The sequence below is a fragment of the Ursus americanus genome, chromosome 3 (genome assembly GCF_024610735.1).
Source record: "Ursus americanus isolate L20-20 chromosome 3, mUrsAme1.1.p, whole genome shotgun sequence".
Lineage (NCBI taxonomy): Eukaryota > Metazoa > Chordata > Mammalia > Carnivora > Ursidae > Ursus > Ursus americanus.
Genome location: NC_142129.1, coordinates 31,753,985 through 31,777,510, shown reverse-complemented (window position 1 = coordinate 31,777,510; position 23,526 = coordinate 31,753,985). Strand labels below are relative to the sequence as shown.

General features: G+C 37.1%; 1 protein-coding gene across 1 annotated transcript in view; it reads left to right on the top strand.

The window, feature by feature from the left end:
• Positions 1-23,526, top strand: part of CFTR (CF transmembrane conductance regulator) — a 162,591-nt gene that overhangs the window by 127,061 nt on the left and 12,004 nt on the right. Inside the window, exons 22-24 of the mRNA XM_087860871.1 lie at positions 257-511; positions 14,097-14,252; positions 23,260-23,349. Of these exons, the coding sequence (XP_087716997.1) occupies positions 257-511; positions 14,097-14,252; positions 23,260-23,349 (501 nt within the window). The remainder of the gene's footprint in view (positions 1-256; positions 512-14,096; positions 14,253-23,259; positions 23,350-23,526) is intronic.

The following is a 23,526-nucleotide window of genomic DNA, read 5'->3' as shown; positions in this document are numbered from 1 at the left end:
AATTAAATGATCACAAAAATAAACAGGTCGATACAGAGCCCATTTATATAAATCCTAGTTAATTCTCTTTGGTTAAGCTTTTAATTATATCCAATTATTTCCTGTTAGCTCATTGAAAATCTCCTGACAAATAACCGGGTGACGATGAGCAGCATCACATCTTACATGTTATTTTTTTTAGGAAACATCACACTAATTATGACATTGCCTCCAGTTATTAGGCAAACAAACATAAAATATTGTTATTTCATTTCAGATGCGATCTGTGAGCCGAGTCTTCAAGTTTATTGACATGCCAACAGAAGAAAGTAAACCACCTACCAAGTCATTCAAACCATCCAAGGATGCCCAGCTCTCAAAAGTTTTGATTACTGAGAATCATCATGTGAAGGAAGATGACATCTGGCCCTCAGGGGGCCAAATGACTGTCAAAGACCTCACAGCCAAGTATATAGATGGTGGGAATGCCATATTAGAGAACATTTCCTTCTCAATAAGTCCTGGCCAGAGGGTGAGCTTTAAATATTCCTTGCTTTGTTTGACCTGTGTTTAGTAAGTAAATCTCAGGAGCCTCAAGCAATGTGTTGGTAAAAATCCATTGGTAACATCATTATTGTAGACTAAGCCCAATATTGAATATACATATTTCAAGTTATTAATTGTGAAGCCATTATTTTTTCATATGATATTTAGTTTGCTGAGAACAGAAACGATATAGTTGGTTCATTTTAAGTGTGATTCTACTTGTAGAATATCTAATCGATTGCTAGGTTACTAACTAAAAGAAGCTGTTAAATAAACCAGAATTATAATATGTTCTAAATTTTGCATCTTGAAACTGTCTTCCATTTCAGGGAAGAGAAATATTTTGTTGTTGACTCTAATTTCTTCATGAATTATACCTAATTTACACTCTGTCCAACAAGTGGTATTTTTTTTCTTAGCTTTGTTTAGTTTATTTGGAATTCTAATTGAGGTATGGATTATTTAGATTTTTTCCCAATAATTTACTAAGCAAAAGTTATTTGCTAAGCAACAATTTTATTATTTAGTAAGCAAAAATAACCACTCATTATTTTGAGGCGGTCCTTATAGATCCCAGCCCTGGGCTGAATACATGAGTGGTATTCAGATATACCAATTCTGGAATTGATTCTTGGAGAAAGTGGCAGTTATTCTCCCTATATTTCATGTTCTAGATGTGGTGTTATATTTTATATTTCAAATATATTTCAAATTATATTTTATATTTCGGATCGCTTATTCTGGGCTGCTCCATAAATCTAGACAGAATTGTTATATTCCTTTGATTGTTTATTTCTTAAAATTGAGATAGAATACAATAAAGCCACTTCTTATGAAAACTGAATTTTAAAAACTTTATCTCTTTGTGATTTAATTTCAAATAGAGATTTTTTTTACCATTGAGATAATGTTAGTAACCTTTGTTAGGCCACCATCACTGTCACTAACGTAGGAACAGACTATTATTACTTACTTTGGCCCCTCGGTTTAGGAATATTTCATAATTTGATGCATTGGAAAAAAATTTATTAAAGAAAATGTAGGGTGAGTAAAAATGTTTCTATATACCATGCTAAACTGCTTGAAATGGCACAGCAGAGATTCTGACTCTCCTTTTTAATCATACAGTTAGGATAAATACATACTATTAAAATTACTTCTTTATTATATTTTTGCTCATCAAGAATGGGATTTGTTTTTTTTTTCTTTTTTTGAGAGAAAGCAGGGTTTTTTTTTAATTTTAAGTTTTTATTTTGATTCCAGTTAGTTAACATACAGTGTTATATTAGTTTCCAGTATATAATATAGTGATGCAACATTTCCACACATCACCTGGTGCTCATCACAAGTGCTCTCTTTAATCCCCATCACCTGTTTAATCCATCCCCCCAGCCCACCTCTTCTCTGGTAACCAGCATTTTGTTCTCTATAATTAAGAGTCTGTTTCTTAATTTGTCTCTCTCTCTTTTTTCCTCTTTGCTCATGTCTTTTGTCTCTTAAATTCCATGTGTGAGTGAAATCATATGGTATTTGTCTTTCTCTGACTTACTTTGTTTAGCATTATACTCTCTAGTTCCGTTCATGTCATTGCAAATGGCAAGATTTCATTCTTTTTCATGGTTAAAAAATATTCCTTAGATAGATAGATAGATAGATAGATAGATAGATAGATAGATAGATAACATCTTCTTTATCCATTCGTCAATTGGTGGACACTTGGGCTGCTTCCATATCTTGGCTATTATAGATAATGCTGCTGTAAACATAGGTGTGCATGTATCCCTTTGAATTAGTGTTTTTGTATTCTTTGGGTAAATACCTGGTAGTGCAATTGTTGGATCATAGGGTAGTTCTATTTTTAACTCTTGGAGGAACCTCCATACTGTTTTCCACAGTGGCTGTACCAATTGACATTCCCACCAACAGTGCAAAACAGTGCATTGTTTGTATTTCTGTGGTGTTGGTTGTTATTTCTCCTCTCTCATTTGCAATTTTAGAGAGAAAACAGTTTTAAATCAACATAAATGGAAAGTTTGGATTTAGATTAAATTTATCCCCTATATTAGAATAAGGTTGTTTATGTTGTTAAGTTATGCTTTAGAAATATGTAAATTTATTTGCCTTTGTTCCTCCCTTGCATTGAGAAAACACATAATTAAGTATTCTCTTTTGCTTTGCACATGAGTGAATGCAACAGGCAGCAGAGGATGTTCTTGAGACCACCATGATAGATTCCAAAAGTGATGTCAAGTTACGAACAATAGCAGGAAATAGGTTGATATAAGCCAGAGTGAAAAGCCTTGGTAAATTATTTCCTTTCCCTTCTCCTGACATCCTCCCAACCGTTTGCTTTATTGATGCCCAATTTCCCACTAAATTAAATTCAACCAAGTCCTAGTGGAGTGACAGAATTTGCAGAGTCCTTATTTCTGTAGGTAGTTTCCTTGACGTGAGAGTAATAATAAAACATGCTGTAAAATGAGAAAGAAGCAGTATGCTTAGGGATTTTATGTTCTCTGAACCTTTATATAGAAAATAGGCCATATGTGTTCAGTAACTATTCTTTGCAAGGAATGGTAAGTGCTTTGGGGGAATTGAAAATTACTTACATAAGGATCTTGCCATCCAAAGAGGGAAACTAATGTTTATCAAGTGCTTATCATGTCCTAAGCACTGTTTAAAGACATTTATTTGCTATCATATTTGATCTTATTTTAATTCCAAACGTAGATATTATTACCCCTTTTGTGCAGTGAAAGAAACTGAAGTTCACTTAAGTGAACGAGTTAGCAGGGATCTTAAACCCAGATCTGTCTGACTTTAAAGTTCTTTTTCACCTGCTTCCCTTAAAAGTAGAAAAAGAAGGAGCCAAAGGAGAGAGGAAGAGAGTGAGAAAAAGAGATATCTGTCCCAGACGATGACCATCTAAAAAGGGAAATGCAACATCCAGTAAGAAGTGAGGCAGATCACTGTGAAGTTAACAAAGCTTAAATTTCAGAGAAGTTTTCTTGCCTGAGCCCCTTCCAAGGCCCTGTACTTAATTTTTTATTTCTAATTTTGAAAGCTTTATTCCTGGGAAGAACTCCTCCATATTGTATAAGTTTCAGTTCCAAAAATCCTTGTTATACCCTTGAATAAAAGATATATAGATAAAATGCTAAGGTAAGGAGGAAGCAATTAGTATCAACTGGGAGTTGGGCTATTCAGGGAAAGTTTTCCACAGGAAGTCGCATTTAGAAGAAGTCTTTGAGACTTGAACTGTGTATTTGAACAAGCAAAGGTGAGTGAAAAAGGATGCTATAGGCAGAGGGAATAATACAAGACATGGGGCATGTACAGAAAACAATGACTGGTTTGGTCAGATTGGCGGATGCTTAAAGGATAAAACAGAAGACAAATTGGAGCAACGTGATGGAAATTGTGAATCATGGGAGCTGAAATAATAAAGGAAGTTGAAGATTCAGAAAATCCTACCCAGTTTTGCTACTAAGTGGTCTTTGGTTATCTTCAAGAGAGCAGTGATTCTCAAAGTATGATTCCCTGGATCTGGATCATCTACATCACTTGAGAACTTGTGAGAAATACATATTCTTAAGCCCCACTCAACCCTACTGAATAAAAACTCTGGGTGTAGGGACCGTGGTCTGTATGACTGATACATGCCCTTCCAAGCATGAGAGCCCAATTTAAGACAGTTATTAGGTGTAGAGAGCTCAATTTAAGACAGTTATTAGGTGTAGAGAAGGCCCAACTCCAAAGAGTTAGGGAATGGGTGAGTACTGAAATGAGGAGTTATGTAGAACACCAACGGTGGTGGTGGGAAAGAGAAAGAACACCTGCCTAAGAGGATGGCTATGTGGAAGAATTTTGCCTTTGCACTGTAGAGATTTTGTTTTTTGTTGTTTTGTTTTATTTTGTTTGTTTTTTGAGACAGAAGGAAAGCAGGTAACTGGAGTTAAAGAGAAAGATGAGAAAAGAGTTAGGAAACTGAAGGTGTTCATATTATACAGCCTTGATCTTTTAAGTCAATTATAAGTCATAGGAATTGAGTAGTGTCAGTCCTGTAACTTTGTTCTTCTCCTTCAGTATTGTGTTGGTTATTTAGGGTCTTTTGCATCTCCATATAAACTTTAGAATCAGTTTGTCAGACCCACAAAATAACTTGCTGAGATTTTGACTGGGATTGCATTGAATCTATAGATCAAGTCGGGAGGAACTAATATCTTGACAATATTGAATCTTCCTTTTCATGAACATGGACCATCTCTTTATTTACTTAATTTTTCTTTGATTTCATTCATCAGAGTTTTGTGGTTTTCCTCATCTAGATCTTGTATATATTTTCTTATATTTATATCTAAGTATTTTGTTTTGGGAATGCTAATGTAAATGGTAATGTGTTTTTAATTTCAAATTCCACTTGTTCATTGCTGATATTTAGGAAAGCATATGTATATTAACCTTGTATCCTCCAACCTTGCTATAATCACTTATTAGTTCCAGGAGTTTTATTGCTGATTATTCTAGATTTTGTACATATATAATAATGTCATCTATGAGCAAAAACAGTTTATTTCTTTCTTCCCAATCTGTGTGCTTTTTATTTCCTTTTCTGGTCTTAATGCATTAGCTAGAATTTCCAGCATAATGTAGAAAATGAGTTACGGGAAAGGACGTGCTTGCCTTGTTCCTGACCTTAGCAGGAAGTCTTTGAGTTTCTCACCCTTACATATGATGTTAACTATAGGGTTATTATAGATATCTTTATCAAGTTAAGGAAATTTCCCTCTATTCCTAGTTTGCCGAGAGTTTTTATCAGAAATTAGCATTGGATCTTGTCAAGTGAATTCTGCATCTATTGTCACAATTATGTGATTTTTCTCAGGTTAGCCCAGTAATAGAATTGATTATGTTAATTCATTTGTGAATTTTGAACCTTGTGTATCTGGACTTAATCCCACTTGGTCATGGTATATATAATCTCTTTATACAATGTTGGACTTGAGTTGCCAGTATTTTGTTGAAGATTTTTGGTTCTACGTTCATGAGAAATATTGGTCTATAATGTTGGTCTTCGCCTGGTTTTGGTGTTCTGTTATTGTTGGCCTCAAAGAATAGTTAGGAAATATTCCTCCTGCTTCTATCTCCTGGAAGAAGTAGAGGATTGGTAGAATTTCTACTTTAAATATTTGGTAGAATTCACCAGCGAATCTATCTGGACCTGGAGATTTCTGAATTGTAAGTTTGTTAATTATTGGTACAATTTCTTTAAAAGATATATGCCTATTTAGATTGTCCATTTCTTCTTGTATGAGCTTTGGAAGATTGTATCTTTCGAGGAATTGATTCATTTCATCAAGATTATCAAATTGGTGAGCACATAGTTACTTATAGTTTTCCTTTATTATTCTCTGACCATGGGATAGGTAGTGATGTCCCCTCTTGCAATTCTAATGTTAGTAATTTGTATCACCTCTCTTATTTTCTTAGCCTGACTAAAAGCTTATTAATTTTATTGATCTTTTCTAAGAACCAGCTTTTGTTGATTTCCTCTACTGATTTCTTATTTTCAGTTAGGTGATTCTACTCTAATTTTTATTATTTCTCTTCTGCTTCCTTTCAATTTAATTTACTCTTCTTTTTCTAATTTCCTATGGTAGAAACTTAAGACTATTGATTTTAGATCTGTCTTCTTTTCTAATATGTGCATTTAATGCTATAAATTTCCCTCTGTACCACTTTCACTGCATGCCACAGGATGGTTAGTGTGAGCTGGAGTTGGGTATTTTCATTCCCTAGATCAATTGGATTCTAATAAAAACCCTAGTAGGTTACAGTCTCATAAAATAGTTTCTCTTGTGGGAGGACTTGTGAAGAGCAGATTTCTTTAATGCTCTGGAATATTGCAAAAATTGTTGCTTTCTCCTCCTTCTGCTGGATGCACCAAGGAATTTTTCTATGTTCTTCACTGTGAGAAGGTAAACCTAGTTGGGCTCCTGGAGGTAATACTCACAGAGTGTGGAGCCCTTCTACAAATGGCCTCCCCTGGACTCTTTTACTCTCAGACTTGTCCACACTGAGCCTCCAGTAATTTGTCAGTTACAGTTTAGGGTTTTTTACCCTGATTCTCGTTTCTGCAGAGGTTTTTGATCATGGTTTCTTCTCTAGTAAATTGTGATTCTCTATATCTGTCTGTCTGTCTCTTCATTTATGGTGGCTGTGGTTTGTTCTGTATCTTCACTCTCTAACAGATGTTAGAAGACTTGATTTTTCGGTTTGCTCAGCTTTTTACTTGTTCGGACAGAGTGCTAACATTCAAGTTCCTTATATTTTGGACCAGAAACCAGAAGTCCTGTTTTTCATCTTTTCATCTCTTTGCCTAACACATTGCCTAGCTTACTATATGTTAAATATGAATGAATGAATAACTTATACCTACTTCTAGGTCATATAATTGATTAAGATAGGAATTGATTGTTAAAATGTTATTCTGAGCAGCTCTCTTAAGATTGCTCTTTCTACTGCCTTGCCCTTAGAACAGCATCTTGCGATCTATAACAAAATGCCCCAAACATACTTCTTGCATGCTGAATTAAGAAGAAGACTCAAATTTGGGGCACCTGGGTGGCTCAGTCATTAGAGTCTGCCTTTGGCCCAGAGTGTGATCCCAGGGTCCTGAGATCGAGCCCCACATCGGGCTCCCTGTTCTGCTGGGAAGCCTGCTTCTTCCTCTCCCACTCCCCCTGCTTGTGTTCCCTCTCTCGCTGGCTCTCTCTCTCTGTCAAATAAATAAATAAATAATCTTAAAAAAGAAGAAGAGGAAGAAGACTCAAATTCAGTATATTATTTTGATTATCCCAAATCCTGCAAGATCAGCTATGGTCTAATTCATCTTCTTGGAAAAAAAGAAAACATTTGGAAAGGACTTAAGTGGGCATTTCTTGTTTAATTTTTAATGGATTTCAGCATTCTTGGTGAGATGGCGTGCCTGAGTTCATTTGGGCTGCTGTAACACGATATCATAGGCTAGGTGGCTTATAAATGACAGAAATTTATTTCTCACAATTCTAGAGTCTGGGAAGTCCAGGATCATGGTGCCAGCAGATTCATTGTGTAGTAAGAACCCACTTCCTCATAGATGTTTGTCTTGTCACTGTAACCTCACACGGTGAAAGAGGAGAGGGAGCTTTCTGGGGTTTCTGTATAAGGCCATTAATCTCATTCATGATGGTTCCACCCTCATGACCTAATCACCTCCCAAAGGCCAACATAAGAATTTGGGGGGGACACAAATATTCAGCTCATAGCATGGTGAAAGATTTTAAAAATTAGTATTTTATGCAAAAAAGTTATTCAGTCTTCATAGTAAGACTGTCCATAACAATTATTTTAGGGAAGAGATGTCTCATTATCTTCTTTGCTCTTAATTTAGGCCTTTAATTCACAGAATCTGTATTTTATTTTTTTTTAAAGATTTTATTTATTTATTCGACAGAGATAGAGACAGCCAGCGAGAGAGGGAACACAAGCAGGGGGAGTGGGAGAGGAAGAAGCAGGCTCATAGCGGAGGAGCCTGATGTGGGGCTCGATCCCACAATGCCAGGATCACGCCCTGAGCCGAAGGTAGACGCCTAACCGTTGTGCCACCCAGAATCTGTATTTTAAATTTTATTTTCAGTTCATGAGAATTAGAGCAATATTTTTACAATGAACTTAAAAAAAAAACTATTTTTTCTTTTTAATCTCAAATAGTTGTTTCCTTAAAACCTTTTGATTTCTTTTTTTGCCTGAATTTTAACATCCAGATTACCTTCCCCCAATAGAATATCTCTTCCTTTTTCCCTTTTCTTTTCCTCTCAAAATGCAGACTGGGATTCTAATTTGGAGCCAGGTCCTTCATGATAAATGTAGACTTATCAAAATGCCTTAGGTGGTGAATTGTGTCTATCACAGTACTGGACAGTCCTCTGATTAAATAGATATTTAATAGTACTTCAAAGTCTATTCTTTTGGGTGAGCTTACCTGCGTTCTTTATTTGTAGTCTTTTCAAAATCCTGAGATGCCAGAAGCAATTACAACAGTATCAAGGGTTCAGATCATAGCAGCATAAGCACTTATAGGTCTATTTGATTTGTTAAACACATATGGCATCCTGTCTTGATAAAAATTGGTGTTTAGTAGCTGAATCATTCAGCAATTTATCTTGGAGTTATAAGGAGCATATTCTCAATAACTTATTATGTTAAGAATTATGTTTCATTAATGATAAATATATAAAAGGTACCATTATTATCACTTTGGTGATCTAAATTTCATTTTATTTGTGAGACCACAGAAGTTGAAAAATAATTATAGCAGGTTTCAGTCTGTTGCAATACTAAAATAGTGAATCAGGCACTCTGAAAAGAATGTACTGAGACTGTTCTATTCATGGTACAATGCAATTACAGCTAGCACCAAATTCAACACTGCTTAGCTGTCCACATAATATTTTGATTTATCTTGATCCAAAATTCTCAGAAAGGAAGTTCACTGAAGTTACTAGAAATCACTGACTTGGAATTAGGATATACCTTAAAAGCTCATTTGCGGGAAGTACTCTGGCCTTATTCAACAGATCACTGAGAAGCCTAGAAAAACAAATCCCGGAAAAGAATTATTATGTGCCAATTACATAAACAAGAAGACTTTGTTAGGTATGAACCAATAAGATTCCTTGCTGTTAAAAACATGTCAGACACAAGGCAATATCAGCAGTTCAATAATATAAAAGAACCAGAGAATAGCTACAAAACTTTAAAGCTAAACAAAAGGTCTACCAATTGCCTCTCAATTTAGTCTTAAACCAACATAAAAACTGAGTTCTCTAAAACTTTCAGTATTTGCTTCTTGAAAGGGAACATGGTCATTTATCCTAGTTATTAGGACCCCGGCTAACAATATAGAGGTCTGGACCTCAAGGTACTTTTTATAAAAAATTTGTGACATGACTTTATTATTACTTAATCTATTTATTTTTAAGTTTTTATTTAAATTCCAGTTAGTTAACATACAGGGTGATATTAGTTTCAGGTGCACATATAGTGATTCAGTACTTCCATACAATACCCAGTGCTCATCACAACAAGCGCCTTCCTTAATCCCCATCACCTTAATTTTACCCATCCCTCCACCCACCTCCCCTCTGGTAACCATCAGTCTGTTCTTTACAGTTAAGAGTCTATTTCTTGGTTTGCCCCCCTCTCTCTTTCTTTCCCCTTTGCTCATTTGTTTTGTTTCTTAAATACCACATATGAGTGAAATCATACAGTATTTGTCCTTCTCTGACTGATTTATTTCACTAAGCATATTACTCTTTAGCTCCAAGGGCACCTGAGTGGCTTGGTCAGTTAAGTGTCCAACTCTTGATTTTGGTTCAGGTCATGCATGATCTCAGGGTTGTAAGATAAAGCCCTGAGTTGGGCTCCACACTCAGTGAGATTCTCTCTCTTAAGAGTCTCTTTCTTACCCTTTGCCTCTGTTCTTCCTTTGATCATGCTCTCTTTCTCTCTCTCTAAAAAAAAAAAAAAAAGAGAGAGAGAGAGAGAGAGAATTAAATACTCTCTAGCTCCATTCATATTGATGAAAATAACAAGATTTCATTCTTTTTTATGGCTGAGTAATAGTCCATTGTATATACCACATCTTTATCCATTCATCAGTCAATGGACATTTGGGCTGTTTCCATAATTTGGCTATTGTAGATAATGCTGCTATAACATCAGGGTGCATATATCCCTTTGATTTAGTATTTTTGTATTCTTTGGGTAAATACCTAGTAGTGCAATTGCTGGATCATAGGGTAGTTCTATTTTTAACTTTCTGAGGAACCTCCATACTGTTTTCCACAGTGGCTGCACCAGTTTGCATTCCCACCAATAGTGCAGGAGAGTTCCTTTTTCTCCACATTCTTACCAATACCTTTTGGTTCTTGTGTTGTTGATTTTAACCATTCTCACAGGTGTGAGGTGACATCTCATTGTAGTTTTGATTTGTATTTCCCTGATGACCAGTGATACGGAGCATCTTTTCATGTGTCTGTTGGCCATCTGGATGTTTTCTTTGGGGAAATGTCTATTCTTGTCATCTGCCACTTTTTTTTTTTTAAAGATTTTATTTATTTATTTGACAGAGATAGAGACAGCCAGTGAGAGAGGGAACACAAGCAGGGGGAGTGGGAGAGGAAGAAACAGGCTCATAGTGGAAGAGCCTGATGTGGGGCTCGATCCCATAACGCCAGGATCACGCCCTGAGCCGAAGGTAGACGCTTAACCGCTGTGCCACCCAGGCGCCCCCTCTTCTGCCACTTTTTAAATTGGATTATTCATTTTGGGGTATTGGGTTTTGTAAGTTCTTTATAGATTTTGGATATTAACCCTTTATCAGATACATCCTTTACAGATATCTTCTCCCATTCTGTAGGTTGCCTTTTAGTTTTATTGATTTTTATTTTGATGTAGTCCCAATAGTTTATTTTTGCTTTTGTTTCCCTTGCCTCAGGAGACATATCTAGAAAGAAGTTGCTATGGCTGATGTCAAAGAGTTTACTGCCTATGCTCTCTTCTAGGATTGTTATGGTTTCGGGTCTCACATTTAGGTCTTTAATCCATTTTGAATTTATTTTTGTGTATGGTGTAAGAAAGTGGTCCAGTTTCATTCTTCTGCATGTCCAGTTACTGTCCAGTTTTCCCAGCACCATTTGTTGAAGAGACTGTTTTTTTACCATTGGATAGTCTTTCCTTCTTTGTTGAAAATTAACTGACCACATAGTTGTGGGTTCATTTTTGAGTTTTCTGTTCTGTTGCATTGATCTCTGTGTCTGTTTCTGTGCCAGGACTGTACTGTCTTGATCACTACAGCTTTGTACTATAACTGGAAGTCTGGAATTGTGATGCCTCCAGCTTCGCTTTTCTTTTTCAAGGTTGCTTTGGCTATTCAAGGTTTTTGTGGTTCCATACAAATTTTAGGATTGTTTGTTTTAGCTCTGTTTAAAAAGTGCTGTTGGTATTTTGATAGGGATTGCATTAAAAGTGTAGATTTCTCTGAGTAGTATGGACATTTTAACAGTATTTGTTCTTCTAATCCATGAGCATGGAGTCTTTCGATTTCTCTGTGTCATCTTCCATTTCTTTCATCAGTGTTTTATAGTTTTCAGAGTAGAGGTCTTTCACCTCTTTGGTTAGGTTTATTCCTAAGTATCTTATTATTTTGGGGGCAGTTGTAAATGGGATTGATTCCTTAATATCTCTTTCTTGCTATTTCATTATTGGTGTACAGAAATACAACAGATTTCTTTACACTGGCTTTGTATCCTGTAACTGAACTGAATTCATGTATCAGTTCTAGCAATTTAGCAAATAGTCTTTCAGGTTTTCTATATAGAGTATTATGTCATCTGCAAATAGTGAAAGTTTTACTGCTTCCTTACCAATCTGGATGCCTTTTATTTCTTTTTGTTGTCTGATTAAATTTGTGATATGACTTTAAAGCAAATGACTTCCTCTTATTGAACTTTCCTTCCCCATACCTCATCTACACAAGGCATATTCAGATTGCTTATAAAAGCTTTACTGTTGTGGTTGAAAAATCAAGGCATATGATGAATATATTTGTACAGCATGGGCCGATTCAGAAGTGGAAGTGTGCATATTAAATTTCACAAGATTTTTAAATAAAACTTGACTTGGTATTTGACCAAAATTAACTAAATTCATTTGTTTGTTAGATCAACTAAATATATTTGTTCATTCATCTGCCTTCTCTCTCTCTCCCTCCCTCTCCCTTTTACTCTCCCCTTCCTTCTTTCCTTCCTTCCTTCCTTCCTTCCATCCATCTATCCATCCATCCATATGTCCATTTGTCCATTCATGCATCCTTCTGTCTACCTGACCCTCAGTCAATCCAAAAAATCATTTATTGAGCACTTTATGAGCACCCACCACTATGGCAGGTGCTGAGAATTCAGTGGAAAACAACATAGATCACCCTGTCCTTGTTGAACTTAAATTCTTGGGGTTAACACAAGGAATAATCAAGAAAAAATAAATACAGTAATTACTGCTTCTGATTAGTAGTATGAAGAATGTCAAAAGGGTATTGTGTATAACTTTTGGCTTGATTTTCTCAGTTGTCTCAGAGAACAAGCATTCGTGAAAGTCTCATTACAGAGCTCTTACGAACAAAAGACATGGTGTCATTATTGTTTACCAACTTATCCCAAAGGCCTGGTTTATTACCAGTTTCCTAATAAGTATTTAATAAGTTATTATCATCACCAGTTGTTAGAAGCTCTAAAGCATGCATTGTGGTCCATGCACTGGTTCTGGTTTATAAGCTGTTAGTGGTTTCTGATAAGTACAAGAACTGAGAGGAAGCATATAGAAATTCATTTTTATTATCTTTTAAAGTACTGATATGCAGTGAATTGGAAACAAAAAAAAAAAACAAAAAACAACAAAGCAAAACAAAACTGTTCTTTGCCACAGATAATACAAAAAGCATTACTCTAAAAGACCACTGGCTCGACTCTCCTGTAAAAAACAAACAAACAAACAAACAAAAAAAACTAAGTGATAAAAGAGAAACAGGAGTCATGTAAGGGGAAGGAAGTAAACATTTATTCAGTGCTACTAAATGTTGAGCTGTATTTCAGTGTTCAGTTAATGACTGCAGGAATGTTCTGCCCACTCAAAGCATCTTCCTTCAAGTGCTGGATGTAAGCCCACATGGAACACAGAGGTGGGGCCCCTGTGGGCCACCTGTAGCACCTGATCTCCTCTTGCAATGCATGGCATTGTCCCTTCCGTTCTATGCTCTTAACAGTCTTTTGGTAACAAGAATAGTTTTTTTTAAATTTCTTTTCCTTAATATCCTTTTTGCTTCTCCAAGTTCTCTTCCTGCCAGTCAGGGTAGATGTAAGAATTTGATTTGACAACTGTCCAAGTGCTTATACACCAAGTGGCAAGGCTTGGCCTGCCTTCTCTGGGAACACAGAGCTCACTGAACTTTTTCTTGTTTATTGTCAGGCCCATTAAACTGGTGCTTAATTATTATGGACAGTGTCTGAACGTTAGAACTGTTTCAGATCCGTTAATTTTCAGGCTCATATTCATGTTAGGAACTAGATCAAGCTATATAGGACCCTGCTTTTGGCTTAAGGCCATCCTTAGAAATGGTATGCATTAAGACACTGTTATCTTTGTTTTCCTTGATGTGAAATGGGCATTTTTAACCTATATGCCATTAGTAAAGGTCAGTGATAAATGAAATGTCCAGAATTAAAAGTCCAGTTCCTTATGGTCAGTTTCTATATTCTTTTCCAGGGTTGCTCTGCCTCAGATCACTACTGGTCAGAATTGGGAGTGTTACAGAAAGGTTTGAAAGAATAAGATGAAATCTTCCCCTGGTGATATTAAAAAACACACACACAAAAAAACCCCAGTTCCATTGTTTATTAGTGAAGTATAATACTAGATTACATTACTTGTATGGTGTCTGTCACAGGAGTAATTCTGTCACTCTTGTTTTCTAGGTGGGCCTCTTGGGAAGAACCGGATCAGGGAAGAGTACTTTGTTATCGGCTTTTTTGAGACTGCTGAACACTGAGGGAGAAATCCAAATAGATGGTGTGTCTTGGGATTCAGTAACTTTGCAAGAGTGGAGGAAAGCCTTTGGAGTGATCCCACAGGTAAGTCAGAAAGACTTACTAAAAAAAAAAGTGACTAACTATATATATATTTTTTACCATTATTTGACACTTAAACACAAGCAAATCACATTTCCCTGTAAAATATATTTGTTATTTATTGCTATCTTTTTTCCTGCAATGCAGTGTTTTCACAGGGAAAAAGAACTATCTCTAAAAGTTTGGAACTCTCTGCCATACAGTGATTGAACTATCAATAGTTTTCACAGCATTTCCCAGAAGACACAATACACCTGGGAGCATGGGACTTTCATTTTTAATCAGCGTTTTCTCCCCTCCTTCAGTGGCCTGAGCTCCAGTTACCAATCCCAGCAGGTTGAGAAATGCTTTGCAAGATGTAAATGATGCTGCTGAAATAAGAAATGCTTGGAAGCATGAAGTTGTGGAATTGAACATAGAAAGTAAATGATTGTTTTTTGTTCTTTGGATAAAATGAACCATGTCAGATGGATCGGTAGCTTTTTTTTTTTTTTTTTTTTTAATGTCACTCTTTGATTTGGGGTCACAAAGGATCTCTAGCTTCCCTGGCTTAGTAGTTTTTTCTCTGTGTCATTGTAGAGGAGGATTTCTTCTATGTGAGACAAATAGCAGGAGTTCTAGTTCAAAATGCTCCTAATGGAAGCCAGGGAATGTCTTTACCAGAGCCAAATCTGGAAGGCACGTGCTGCATTTCTACTGGCATTTGCTTTCTTCTCTGTGGACATATTCACTGCTTTAGTTACCATTGCTCCCTTTGTGCCAATGGGCTGAATCCATTCCGCAAGCACGTTCTAAACAATTCTCTGCATTTAACACAAAATTAAAATGCCAGGAGCGTCTCCCGATAGATGGACTATAAATCTAGCCTGAGAAAAAAGCTTCTATTTCTTGATAGATTACCTTTAGTGGAACATTTGCTTTTTTTTCACCTAATGAGGCACTAAATATTGTAGCTGCTGGATTGATGCTTTTAATTTTTTTGTCTAGACTTTGCCATATTGCCAGAAGCTTAATCCTGGTCGAGCTTTTGAAAAACAGTATTGTTTTTCAGAAAGAAAAAAAAGATTGTCAGATGGTCTAAAGATAAAGAAACACTGGGAATACGAGTATCCCAAGGTGATAGCCTTAGGCAAGATAACAATGTTGAAGAACACAGAATAGAATCGGGTTGTCTGGTTGTCCAAGACGCATTGCTGTTCATTTGACTCTAATTCTCCTGGTCCCATTTTTAACTGCTGTAGTGAAGGTTTTTGTTTGTTTGTTTTGGTTTTTTTTGTCGTTCTTATTCACACAAATCTATGCATTAACATAAGGACAGCTCTAAAAAATAATTTCAGTTTCACTGAGGATCCTTTAGTTTATCTGTCATGTGATAGATTTTTTTTTTTAAAGATTTTTTATTTATTTATTCGACAGAGACAAAGACAGCCAGAGAGAGAGGGAACACAAGCAGGGGGAGTGGGAGAGGAAGAAGCAGGCTCATAGCAGAGGAGCCCGATGTGGGACTCGATCCCACAACGCCGGGATCACGCCCTGAGCCGGAGGCAGACGCTTAACCGCTGTGCCACCCAGGTGCCCCATGTGATAGATTTTTTTAAAATTATGTGTTCTATTTAACGGACCTAAATATGCAAGACCTGGAGGAAAACTGAATGAACCACTTATGAAAATACTTTATCTTCTCTTTCTGCTGAAGTAAATCTTCCAAACTTGGCTTTATTTCATTTTCCCTCTTCGGTGGCTTCAAGCTTTATAAAATTATATCAACTAAACAAGAAATACTTTGAGATATGCCTTCAAAAATGCGTGATCTTGCTAATACAAATGCATCTCATTCTACATTTTTATGACCCCATTTCTGGGACTGTCTCCTAGTATCACAGGGATATCTGTAGACAGAATGTACAACTTCTTCTACAGTGACATCTTGAGAACATTAAGTGAATGACCGAAAAACAGAGGGCAAACTCCTCATACATTTTTAATATCCTAACTAGGAGATGCTTTTATTTTCCTAACTTTCCTTTAGGAGTTCAAATTAAGTGATTTTCTCTTCTTTGCCTGGAGTTTGATCTTTAAAAAAAAAAAAAGCAAAGAACAAAACAAGGAAGAAACGGTAAAAAATCCAAGAACTGTTTTTATTTGTGTTTCCATCTTTCTTCCTTCCATCTTTCTGACCTTGCAAGGGAATCTCTGACAGGGAAACATCAAATATTTCTGGGTAAATTAGTCACTTGTTTTGAGACACATGAAACAGGGACAAATATTGAATGAAAACCTTTTTCTCTCCCTCATAGTGATCCTGAGACATCAGCTGTGGAATCACAAGATGTCATTAGTTTTGGCAAATTCTTGCTCTGTGTGTGTGTGCGTACGTTCTCTCATGTAGCTAGAAAGCAATCTTGGAGAATGCACCAGCCTAGAAAAAAGGGTACTGTGTACATTTCAAGGTGAAGCCTTCTTTAATTTGTCTCACTTTACCTGTGAGGTCATGTCTGAGGGCATGGGGAGGGGGCAGTGTGTCCTCCAGTCAGAGCCCCATTGCCTTAGGCAATTCGAATATCAAGACTTGAAATTGTTTAGTAGCCTTGAACTTTATTCTTGAAAGACAGAAAACAATTTTTTAAACGTATTTGTAAAACTTCAATTATGACTTTGAAGGGCTGCAAGCTGTTTCAAGTAAATAATCAGGTCTATACTTGCAGTGAGACCTTATGACCTGAAAATAATGCATGCCCACATGTGACTGTCCACCACAGAGTTGGAACGTCTTTTGCTGTGAAGGGTATCAGATAGGGCCAAATCATGTATCTCTAGATTCAAGCAATGGAATTGGGAGTGCAGCAGTTCTCATTCAGTGTAATAATAATTAATTAAATAATTAGTTGTGAAACTCTTATATGTTTACAATTATAACGTACTGTAATTCTATATGCTATAGATTCTGTAGTTATGTGAAAGGTATTGAGGTCCCAGTCCCACCTGTGAGCTTCCAATGAGAAGTTCAAAATTGAAGTCAGAGAGCAAAAGAAGAAACCAAAAAGATAAACCAAAGATAATTAATTAGATACAGTTATGAGTCAAGGCGTGGGCCTGTTCAGGGGGCGCTGTGGGTACTTATGGGGGTGAGTACAGCCGGAAGCCCTGTTGCTGCTTCCACCAGCTCACCGTAGCTGTATCCTTCCTTCTTTTCTCCTCCCACTGCTATGAACAAATGAGTACGGGCAGTTTCACAGAGAAGGTGGTAATTAAGGTGGGTCATAATGGGCATGTTTGTAGATTTTAGAAAGGTTGGGGGCAGGGTGTGGTGGATTCCAGACAGACAGGGATATTATAAACACGTACAGAGAAGGGGATTAGAAAGAGTTGGGGCGCAAAGGGCAGGGGAGGCCACATGTTAGGGAGTATTAAGAGAAAGAGGGAAAGACTTGATAAGTACTGTCATGGCTCAGGGAGGAAGGAGTTGACTCTTTCTGGGCCAGGAAGAGCAGGGTGAAGGTTGCTGAAGGGCCTCCTGCCAACAGCAGCATGTGGAGGATGGACTTCTGGGAGGGAGTGTGAGAAGCAGGAAGGTGAGCTGAGAAACTCTCCAGCTGTGATGTGGTAAGATCCTGGACTATAGCAAAGACCACAGCGGGGACGGGGTGCCAAATTCAAGGGAAAAGAGAAGGGGTGCCTGGCTGGCTCAGTGGGTAGAGCGTGGGTGATCTCAGGGTCGTGAGTTTGAGCCCCATGTAGAAGGGTAGAGTTTGCTTAGGAAAAATAAAAAAAGGGAGAAGAGAAAAATAACTAGTATGGATATTAGTATGACACAACTTTACTATTTCTGAGCCAAAAAATTTGAAAATTTTAACTATTTTGTCAGATCTGTAAATCATTTTTAAAAATGCTATCTCTATGGGGTGCCTGGGTGGCTCAATCGTTAAGCGTCTGCCTTCTGCTCATGGTGTGATCCCAGGGTCCTGGGATTGAGCCCTGCATTGGGCTGCCTGCTCTGCTGGGAGCCTGGTTCTTCCTCTCCCACTCCCTCTGCTTGTGTTGCCTCTCTTGCTGGCTGTCTCTCTCTGTGTCAAATAAATAAATAAAATCTTAAAAAAATAATAATAATAAAAATAAAAATGCTATCTCTAGAAAGTGTATACTGGAAAGTGTAGTGTAAAAGGTTGTGAAACATTAAATGACTTTACAGAAACCAAATATTTGAATGTCTTACATGCAGCCATTTACATGTAAATAAATAATATATACATTAACATTATAAAATTATTCTCTATTCTAAATCTTAAACATTTTTGACTAATACTCTAGTCACCTTGTTCTTATTAATGGATATTCTTAAAGCCAAACAACACTTATTTTTAGACATTCTATAATGCAACCTTAGAATCTTGATTTGTTTGAATTGGATGGATTTTTATTGTACAGATTCAACTTATAATAAAATTTTGCAGACATTGCCAGAAGGTGAGATCACAGCCAGTGTGATGCTTATAAGCATTGGGGCCACATTTTAATAGAACTTTACATGATATATGTATATATATATTCCCCTTCTGGCCAAAACAAAACAGCACTATAAACATAAGGATAAGGAGTCATTCCTCCTGCTTATTTAATTTATGCTGCATTCAATTACCATGGAAGCCAGATTGCTTTTTTGTTTCATTTGACATCCAAGGTTAAAGCTACTGCCTGCTGTTCTGAGATGTGAGCAGCTCTGAGCACCCCACGTAGGCTCAGCAGTCTCCACTGAGTTGAGGAGTTAAGGAATCAGCTTCAGGAAAGAGATTAGTCAGCTGGTGAACAATGGTGCTCTCTTTATTCTTCCTGGAGTCCCAAGAATTGCTCTTTGTGCCATACATCCATGACATTAAGTAAATATCAAATATTTGCACATCCTCATTTTCCTATTGACGAATAGTTTCTTAAAAGAGAGGATCATTGTGATTTTTAGTTGCAGCTGTATTTTTTGCTGTATAACCCATCTGACTGTGTCACCTTGGCCAAGCCACATATCTTCTTGGGGCCTTGGCTGTTTCATTTGTAAACCTGGGGAAAGGACATAGGTGACCTGCAAGGACCTCTCGGCTTTAGAGATACCTTTGTGGAAACTTCAAACAGTTCAGAAAACAGAACTAAGACACTGGCTGGCACCTCCAAAAGGAAGAGATGCTATTTATAAGATGAATGAAATGTGTAGTTAATTGTATGAAATTTAATTCTAACTCAACTGGTCCATTCAGTTAATTTTTTAAAAATTAAAATGAAAGCATTACTTTAATGCTAGACAACAAACTCTAAACAAAAGACCTACAGAATTTCTGAGTGGTCTCAAATCCACTACATCTAAGGCTTTTGGATGTCAAATTTCCACAGCTTTCTTCCTTCACAATTTTTAATATGTATCTATTTTAAATAAAATGAACATATAACATATTGCCAAACACTTGATAAGTACTATGTATAAATGATGAAGCTATTATGAGATAAAGTTAGGCATACCATTTCTCAACTATGACGTAGAAGATCAAAGTTTAATGGATAGTTAGTATTATTCTTTTAAAGACCAGCCACGGCAAGAATGGACAGGCTGAGATTCTTAGGCGGGAAGAAAGAATGTATAAAGAAACTGAGGAAGTGAAATCAAGCCATGTGGTTGGGGTGAAAAACAGAGGGGGTGGAGCAGGGCGCTAAATGAGCCAGAAGAAGTAGAAGGGAGTAAACCATGTAGGGTCTGCAGGCCATCTTAAGGATTTTACATGTTGCCTTGAGTGTAGTGGAAAGTGAAAGGTTTTTTAAAAGGTTAATGATAATCCAATTTAGAGGTGTAGCAATTGCTTTGGTTGCTAAATAAAAATAGACTGGAAGGGAGGCAAGAGTGAGAAGAAAGAAGTCAATTAGAAGGCTCTTGCAGTGTTCTAGAGAGTGATATTGGTGTTTTGAACTATTTAGTGGCCGTAGGGATGGAGAAATAACTGGATTTGAGATATATTTGAGGGGAAAATCCACAGGACTGATGATTGATTGTATTTGGGAGGATCAGGGAGAAAGAAGTCATGGATGACTCTAAAGTTTCTGGATTGAGGAAGTGAAGTGGCCATACACTTATCAAACTGGGGAAGCCTATAGGTAGAGTAGGTTTGAGAAGAAAGATGGCATTTCCCCATTTGACAGAACACTGAGGCTCAAAGAGCATGGGTTCCTGTTCATGGATATACCTACTGGGCCAGAGCTGCATTGTTACAGCATCTTTGCAAGCCACGTTACCTTTAATCACTTCCATGGTTGCTTTGTTGTCATGATACTTTTGGCCTCTACCCATGGTCCTCCCGAATAATGACATTATTCCATTTGGCCAAATTAAAATTTCCTATTGTTCTGTTCACTGGATGTGTAAATATCCTTGAAGGTTACAAAGACAGTGTAACCTGTATAAAAACGCTTCAACTCGGGTTCTGCCTAGGAAGAGGAAGCAAGCCTCTCCCTTCATGGTGCAGGAACTGAGCCTATAGCCAGGGGATGGCCAGTGATGCTGACACAAAGGCTATGCTGCTGAGCACTGACTGGCTCTTTATAGACCCATTGGGCTGCTTCAGCCCAACCTTTAATCATTCCTAAGCCCCAGATCAGGAATAAAAACTGAACTGTGTAGGACTTGAGACATTTCGCTCTGGTGATAAGGAACACATATTTGGAAATAAACACCCTTGGGTTTAAATTCTAGCTCCACGATCTACTAGCTAAGTGATGTTGGAAAAGTCACTTAAGTTCTCCCAGCTGCAATTTCTTCCTGTGCCATCATAGGATTTATTTCGTTAGGCTGATTGGAAGATAAAAAGAGATAATGCATGTGAAGAGTCTTACCTGGAATATGGCAAACCTGTCATAAAATGAAGCTCTGTGTTCCCGCTGCTTGGTTCCTGGCGGAAATAACTTCTCCAAAGCATGTCATGATTGTCTGATATGTGGTAAACCTCACAGTGGTTATTTCCTGTCTTTCTCAGTAATGCGAGGAAACTTTTATATAAAGAACCACAATATTTTTTTAAAAATGTAAAAAACAGTAAAGAGCAAAATTCCCTTGGTAAGCCTTTGGACTTTAGGTACGAAATAAACCCAATTGCTTAAATAATGAATTGACTCAAGTTTTCAGAGCTACTTCTTATTTGATTCTTCGTTTATCAGAATTCCCCAGTAATGCTGTTTGTCTGCCTGCTCTCTTTAGCTTATTGGGACATTACTTTGATTTCCTGGGAAGCTTGGAGGAAGATGCACAAATATATCCATTGTCTTTTGAGTTATGTATTCATCCCTTATATCCACCTCCATAAAACAACATAAGTGCCCCTAAGGAAGTTTTTTGTTTTTTTTTTTTTTTTTAATGAGAGAGAGGAAGTACGGGAGCACAAGCGAGTGGGGGAGGGGGGAGGGGCAGAGGGAGATGGAGGGAGAGAATCTTACGCAGGCTCCATGCTCATGACCCAGAGATCATGACCTGAGCCAAAACCAAGAGTCAGACACTTAACCAGCTGAGCCACCCACGTGCCCCAGGAAGATAATTTTGATGCAGGTTAAGAAATACCAGCATAAGTCGTCTTGTTCCCTCTCTGGATGGTTCCTGAGATATTTGTTACAATGTTGTTCTTTAAGCCATAAACTGTTCCCTGGGGAATGAGGTCTTTAATGTGACCCTCTTTGAACCTGACTGCATGGTGAGGACGCTCTTGTTCTGCCCAAGAGCCGCAGATACTGTTCATCCAGGGCCCACCTGTGTTGTACAGTTCTTTACAGATAGATGGACACTGAGCTTTCTCTCTCAGTGTAAGGCAATTGGTGAAAACTAAGACTTCAAAAAGTGTAGTTCTTAATTCTCTTTACTGGATATTAATCAAAGGCAAAAGAAAAAAGGCAAAGAAAATATTATTCTGAGTGTTAACATCAAAAGTATTTTTCAGTTCACCCGTAGGCACAAAGAGAGGACTAAATATTAGTATTGTGACATCAGCACTTCTCAGCAAGACAGTGATTTTCTTTTAAAGCATTTTTTTTAGCACCCCAGGCAGACCTGAGTAGACAGTGATACGCAAGGAGAGCATCTCAGGGTGATCATCGTGCCCTTCTCCTTGCAGGGCATTAGATGGTCATTTTGTCAGCTCAGCAGGACCCACCTCATCCAGCATTCACTTAGACAAATATTTGATTTCCCTTTTTTCACTGATTTCTAAGTTGTGGCTTTCTCCTGCTTGTACAAGTCGATGTGTGCCTTGGTTTATAGACCAGATGAACCTGTGTGTTTAAATAACGTGTCTGTACTTTCAAACAATCTCAAAATCCTTTAGGAAGCTAGACTTATCAAAGGAATCCAAGGAAAGTACATGAACAAAATAGGAATTTGTTCCAACAAGTTAATTATAACTCACAAACATAATTTTTTTAACTGTTCAATTTTCTGTTACACTTGCTCTTAATAAGGAAAAGTGCTAGGAATAAAACCAAATTTTAATTTTTCACAACTTACAATGATCTGTTTCCTTATCCTAAGGACATTGGGATTAGATAAGTGTTCGTTAGGTTCTTCTAATGTAGCTGTAATGTTTTCTTTAAAAAAGACACAAATCAACTATGATAAAATTTTAAAATTTAAGAAAACCAGGGGTACCTGGGTGGCGCAGTTGGTTAAGCATCCGACTCTTGGTTTTGGCTCAGGTCATGATCTCAGGGTCCTGAGACAGAGCACCACGTTGGACTCTGTGCTCAGCGTGGAGTCTGCTTAAGACTCTCTCCCTCTCCCTCTGCCCCTCCTCCCTGTGCTCTCTCTCTCTCTCTCAGGCAAATAAATAAATCTTAAAAAATAAAATAAAATTTAAGAAAACTAGTTGGTAAGTACATGGACATTTGTTGTTATTTTAACATTTTTTTCTGCTTCAAGTATTTTGCAATAAAATAATGGAAACATACAAAGATGTTTAGGTTATTCATACTTTCCTCTTTTTTTTCTTTATTGCTCTAGAAAGTATTTATTTTCTCTGGAACATTTAGAAAAAACTTGGATCCCTATGGACAGTGGAATGATCAAGAAATATGGAAAGTTGCAGATGAGGTAAGAATGCCAACTGAAATAATTTTGAAAGAGGTAGTTCATACACACACAGGAGTGGTTGTCATAGCCGAGATGGTTTTACACAGTTACCTTTATTCCTGTATAAATATGTGCAACTTTAGAGTAGAGAACGCTAACATACCTGGAGCCCCCAGTACTTTGGACTAGGCCTCCCCC